The 6,368-nt window shown below is 36.3% G+C and overlaps 1 protein-coding gene across 8 annotated transcripts in view; it reads left to right on the forward strand.

Moving 5' to 3' along the window:
• myo1hb (myosin IHb) overlaps window positions 1-6,368 on the forward strand; it is a 93,122-nt gene that overhangs the window by 7,335 nt on the left and 79,419 nt on the right. For 3 of the 8 annotated variants that reach the window (XM_087253614.1, XM_087253616.1, XM_087253619.1), the window contains exons 2-3: window positions 2,680-2,745; window positions 3,194-3,284. Coding sequence is in view for 1 of the 8 variants with exons in the window: in XM_087253611.1 (XP_087109737.1) it covers window positions 2,709-2,745 (37 nt within the window). In the remaining 7 variants the exon portion in view is untranslated. Of the gene's footprint in view, window positions 1-2,678; window positions 2,746-3,093; window positions 3,285-6,368 lie in introns of those variants that run through there. The other 5 variants (XM_087253611.1, XM_087253612.1, XM_087253617.1 and 2 more) reach the window with 3 other exon arrangements.

Consider the following 6,368-nt stretch of genomic DNA (forward strand, 5'->3'; position numbering starts at 1 on the left):
GCTTTTTAAAACTGACTGTTGGGTGTAAGGAAGTGGGTGTTTGGGTCAATCTATGCTTTTGAAAACACAAAATGAAAACACTTTTGGTTGAGTTTAGGGAAGGGGGAGGGTGGGTCAGTCAATCTGTCAGTCAGTCAGTTGACAGCGGCCACAAGTGGATTTACATGAGAACAGCAGACAGAATGGCCCTCGCGAGAAAAATCAGCGGCCCCTGGTGGATTCACAAAAACAAAAACTGCAAAAAAGTACCTCCTGGGACGTATTTGACGCTCTCTAGAAATGTATATAGGGATACATTTTCAGAATGAGCCTGGGTTGAAAAGTGCAGTACAACAATATTGCGAAATAGAAGTAATGCTAAAAGATTCTATGTTCAAATAATAATTATTATAATTAGTAATAGATTTTTTAAAATGTAAATAAAACTTAGTTAACTAAATAATGTGTATTATATTCATTGATACTATTTTGACATAATTTGATTGTTTATATTGTTTATAAAAAAGAACATAATTTAAGAATGTGAATATCTGTCTGTCTTTCTAAATCCTAAAATTAGCTTGAAAGCATGTGGTTGAAAACCCATTATACAGTATACAAAAAAGCATTTTTGAAATGCTTAAATCTCCAAAATGTTAAACCATTTTGTCATTTTGACTTTGCTAATTCTCAAATCAACATGTGTTTTCCATACAGCATTTCATTATAATAAAATGGATCTACAGATCTAATAATCTGGCATCATATCAGGGTCATATGAACCCTGTGACCTTTGACTAGGTATCAGAGCTTTGTATCAGTGACCTTTTAAAACGTACATTACCCAGCCTGAGTGCTTGAGAGTAAGAAGTAACCCATAATGATCAGCTGACTGTAGTGTCACAATGTGTCTCATGGGAAGACTAGTTTAAAATAGCCTCTCACGTATAAGCGTATGATAAGGTGTAAACAGGTCCTTTGTCCTCTGCATGCTAATTTAAAAACTGACACTTTTAATCAGACATACAAAAATGCCAAATAATGAGGATAATGTAAAACTAATAAAGAGTAAGAAATCTAAATTCACTAGGTTTATTTTGCTATTTTTCAAGGTCTGATTATTTTCTTTGGCATTTGGAGTGGCGGTACTTCTCTGTTGTCGTCAGTTCGAAGGGTTTAGCCACAATATTGTTAACCACGCTCCTTTTGCTGCTAGTTTGCTATGAGGGAATGGTGCGCAAAAAAAGCCCTACCCCTACTTAATAATTGACTTAAGTACATCAACATACTAAAATAAAAGCAATTTTCAGTACACGCCAACTTTTAAAGCTATAAGTTCAGCCAAAAACTAAGAAAGTGTATGCACATTTGCACTAAAGAAACTTTCTTAATCACTCCATGTCTCTTGGAAAACATACACTACGGCCAAGCTTATTCAATTAACCTATAGGACTTGTCTTTGGACTGTGAAGGAAACCAGAGCACCCAGAGAAATCCCACACCAACACGGGGAGAACATGCAAACTTCACACAGAAATGCCAGTTGGGACTCGAACCAGCGACCTTCTTGCTGTGAAGCCACCATGTCGCCTCATGTTTGTTGATGGATAAATGTAAATAAATAACAGATCATGTAAAAAAAAAAAGATCATTTTGAGGTGAATTATTTCTTCAAATGGATAGTTATCCCCCCAAAAATTACCAGCTATTTACTTAAATTAACGAAAGCTGAAATCCTGTAACTATTGACTTCCACAGTCAGGAAAACAAATACTATGAAAGTCAATGGGGGCGAAGCAGTGGCGCAGTAGGTAGTGCTGTCGCCTCACAGCAAGAAGGTCACTCGAGTTGGCGTTTCTGTGTGGACTTTGCATGTTCTCCCTGCATTCATGTGGGTTTCCTCCAGGTGCTCTGGTTTCCTGCACAGTCCAAAGACATGCGGTACAGGTAAATTGGGTTGGCTAAATTGTCCGTTGTGTATGTGTGTGTGTATGAATGAGTGTTTGGATGTTTCCCAGAGATGGGTTGTGGTTTATTCAAAATATCTCCTACTTAGAAATAAAGATAAACAGGTTTGGAACAAGTTAAGGACAAGTAAAATATGACAACATTTTCAGTTTTGGGTGATTTATCCCTTTAGGCAGGTTAGGTGGACTAGTGATTGGCAATTTGATATATATATATATAGAATATGTCTGATTTGTGCATGATGGGGTATTTTAAGAGTCCAGTGCTTCTGTGTTGACAGTTTACTCTGTCTGAGAATGTCAGCTGCAGATGTAAATGCTCAACTGACCAGTCTGCTGGATGAATGGTGAACTTATATTATGGTTAAGTCATAGCACTGGCACTGCTGTAAATCTAATAGGTTATTTTGAGGCTCAGAGTATCCCAAGCAGCTGGGCGGGGCCATCCATAAAACCTGACTCTCTCTCTCTCCTTTTAAGTTGAGCACAGAATTTAAGGCTTGAGGAAAGTACACTCAATATGAAGGTGTGATTTTGTTAATTCAAAAGTGGATGAAGCCTGCATAATTAAGCCTGCATGACACAATCAATATATTGGGTTTCTGCGCAATGACCTCAATCAATTTTGGGTGACAATACATATAGTATATGACCCATCACATTTAAATGATCTATAATGTTAGCTGATTGTGCAACCTTTCATCTCATCTGAGTGATTTTTCACATTTTTCAGATAGCTACTGATGTTAAGAAGTTGTCCAAATGAGCTGTTTCAAAGCTGATGACCACTTCCACAAAAGTGAGTACAATGACCCACATTCACCATTAATGTTAAATTCATTTTATAAGAACATTCTGCTTACATAAAAGCTTATATTAGGATTTACATTGACCTTTTAAATCAACAAATTACAGAATCTATATTACCATAATAATAAAGGGTTTTTGTTCCTTGAAAGTGTTTACGTGTGATTATGGTGTTGTATAATTATCATAAAACCACTGGCAAAAAAACATCTTGAAATGACATTAAAGTGCACATATTTGACCCTTTTTCAAGATTTAAGATAAGTATTTTGTGTCTCTAGAATGTATCTGCAAAGTTTTTGCTTAAAACACCCATCAGATTATTTATTATACCTTTCAGATCATTGAATTTTCTGCTCTGAACACAATGTAGCTGTTTTTGTGGCCTGTGCCTTTAATGCTAGTTCTCCCCGCTCATCGTTCCCACATGTCTGTCAAAGTGTGCACCAATCACCGGCTGCGTCAGATAAACAGCACAGTGTCAGACATGAAGGAAGCCGATCTCGCGTCACGTTTGTGATAATTATCACAGTAAGAACTTTCCCTATGATTATTTGATGTATTTGTTGCTGAGTTGATTCAAGCCTTTCTGCAATGAAGAGTCACACACAATGACGTTATAAAGTTCACTCACGCAGACAGATACACAGCAAATGTTACAGGATACACGTTAATATCCACTGCTTATGATATCTGTTATGTTAATCGACAAAATAAAAATAGTTTAACATCCAAAAACGCACGTCCTGTCCTGTTGATTTGATTATACCCGTTACTATGGAGACATGTTATACACGGCAGTCAGTCAATTTGGTGGGCAGGGAAACCACACTCCTACATCACGTTGCGGTGGGCCTCAAAATGGGAGGGATTTGGATCCTATTTTAATGTTAGCAAATTAAAAACAGAGACTTGTTGTCTTTATATCACCCCAATATGACTGTGGACACTCTACCTACACTATATTCTGTTCAAACAGCTTCCAAAAGATGATTTCCATCATAGCCCTGCTGAAAAATCCAGATTAAACCAGCCTAGGCTGGTTGGCTGGTTTTAGCTGGTCAACCAGGCTGGTTTTAGAGGGGTTTTGGTCACTTCCAGGCTGGTTTCCAGCCATTTCCAGCCTGGTCTTAGCTGGTTAGGCTGGGAGATAACCAGCTAAAACCAGCTTGACCAGCCTAGCAGGCTGGGAGCCCAGCCAAAACCAGCTATGTCCAGCTTAAACCAGGCTGGTCAAGCTGGTTTTAGCTGGATTTAGCTGGTCATTTTCCAGCCTGACCAGCAAAGACCAATTATGGCCAAAACCCCTCTAAAACCAGCCTGGTCGACCAGCTAAAACCAGCCAACCAGCCTAGGCTGGTTTAAGCTGGATTTTTTAGCAGGGAGGTGCCTTTTAATATCAATATTGCAATAAATTTTGTGAAAATAGTCTATATAACAAATCAAAAATGATTTATAGCGATGCCTTTATAAATACAGGTGTAAACAGAGTATGAAATGCTTTAAGCTTTCAAACAGCTACTAAAAACCACCTACTGACCTAAAAGCAAAACGCTCTTTGTCCTGATTCTTCACAACAGTTGTTCACCCTTTTTTTTGTGACAATGTTTTTCCATCACCCTGTATTAATGTTAATTTTGAAGTATCTGTTTCAATTTCGTTATTGCTGTGGAAATCTTCAGAGCTGAAATTCCAATTTAGCTTTATTGAAAATACGTGCCTCAGCCTACATTTTTTGCAAAATGTAAAATACGTTGATTGTTTCAGATGACAAATCCTCTAGAGATTTGTCTCTAAATCCCAAACTTCCCTTCCCTTGTTTCCTCTGGGAAATTCCGGCCACCATTTTAAAGTGCATTCCACTTTATCAGGTGAACAAGGCAAGTTTACATGGACATATCCTAGATTTCTTGATTTTTTTGAGCAAGTCAGCTTTATACAGTTGAAGTCAGAATTATTAGCCCCCCTTTAATTAAAAAAATTTTTTTTTTAATATATTTCCCAAATTACGTTTAACAAAGCAAGGAAATTTTCACAGTATGTCTGATAATATTTTTTATTTTGGAGAAAGTCTTATTTGTTTAGTTTCAGCTAGAATAAAAGCAGTTTTAATTTTTTTAAACACCATTTTAAGGACAAAATTATTAGCCCCTTTAAGCTATATATTTTTCACTAGTCTACAGAACAAACCATTATTATACAATAACTTGCCTAATTACTCTAACCTGCCTAGTTAACCTAATTAACCTAGTTAAGCCTTTAAATGTCACTTTAAGCTGTATAGAAGTGTCTTGAAAAATATCTAGAAAAATATTATTTACTGTCATCATGGCAAATATAAAATAAATCAGTTATTAGAGATGAGTTATTAAAACTATGTTTAGAAATGTGTTAAAAAAACTTCTGAACAGAAATTGTGGGGAAAAAAAATAAACAGGGGGGCTAATAATTCTGACTTCAACTGTATATGCACTCCATCATCACCTTTATGTCCCAGAATGCAATGCGACTGTGACATCACAACCGCGTAGTTCCTAAGTGATCAAGAGTTTAGGGCATTCAGATGTTCATCCGATAGTGAACACTTGTGTAACATAGTCAATGACGTACATCCGAGGGAACAGGACAAAGGGAAGTTAACAAGTAAAGGGCATAAAAAATTGGACGGGAATGCAACCTGAAATGCTACTTTGACTACGTTTTGTTTTACCAAAAATGTTCAACTTGATGCATGTACAACTATATAAACTAAAGTTAGGAACCTCTAACTATTTATAATAAATGGGACACTTTTAAGACACTTTCTGGAATTGTTCACCCCCTATTCAAATGACAACTATAACCATTTAGCTTTTTATCTATGCAAATACAGTCAAACACAGTCAAACGGGCGTTAAGGTTCAGTAAGCACTGTGACCAGCGTATTCATAAAATAAAACATGCTCAAAGCTATATTACGCTGACTTTTTCTGACAAAAAGTCTTTTAAAATAAATCTCTCCCAGGTAACGACACATTTATATGAGCAAATAGTAAGAATATATGATAAGACAAAAACATTCTTCATTTAGAACAAGATTTCTTCGATAAAATATAAAAAGACAGATCAGTATTATTTGAACATTTTATTTTCAGAAATGTCATTTGAGACACTATTTACACTTAATATGCTTCCTATGTATACAAAATTTGAAGTGGACAACAAAATGAGACGTCTTGTCTTTGACCCATTTATGTCTTCAGTAGATGCTTTGTTTTACAACACAGCAGAAATCATTACTGGCAAATACATACGCAATAGAAATACAGCTGGCAACCTCACCGTGTTCATGTATTCCAACAGAAGAATAAATCCTCAGCACTGAAGCAGCAGAAACGTCTCAGAACGGCACTAAACACACTTAGCAGTAGCCTGTTGAACTGAACTGCTTCAGTGTCTGGTCTTGTGATGTCAGAATCACATTTGCCTAATTCAATAAGAGTTCCTTCTGTGAGGTACTCAAAGGTCAGGAAACACAACTCTTATACTCATCGAATAAATAAAGATGTGTAAAACATATTTGTTTATTTTAATAATTGGTTATAGTGAACGAATGAAAAAGCGGTCCATATCTGA

The sequence above is a fragment of the Danio rerio genome, chromosome 5 (genome assembly GCF_052040795.2).
Source record: "Danio rerio strain M-AB ecotype USA chromosome 5, GRCz13ab, whole genome shotgun sequence".
In the NCBI taxonomy this organism is placed as follows: domain Eukaryota; kingdom Metazoa; phylum Chordata; class Actinopteri; order Cypriniformes; family Danionidae; genus Danio; species Danio rerio.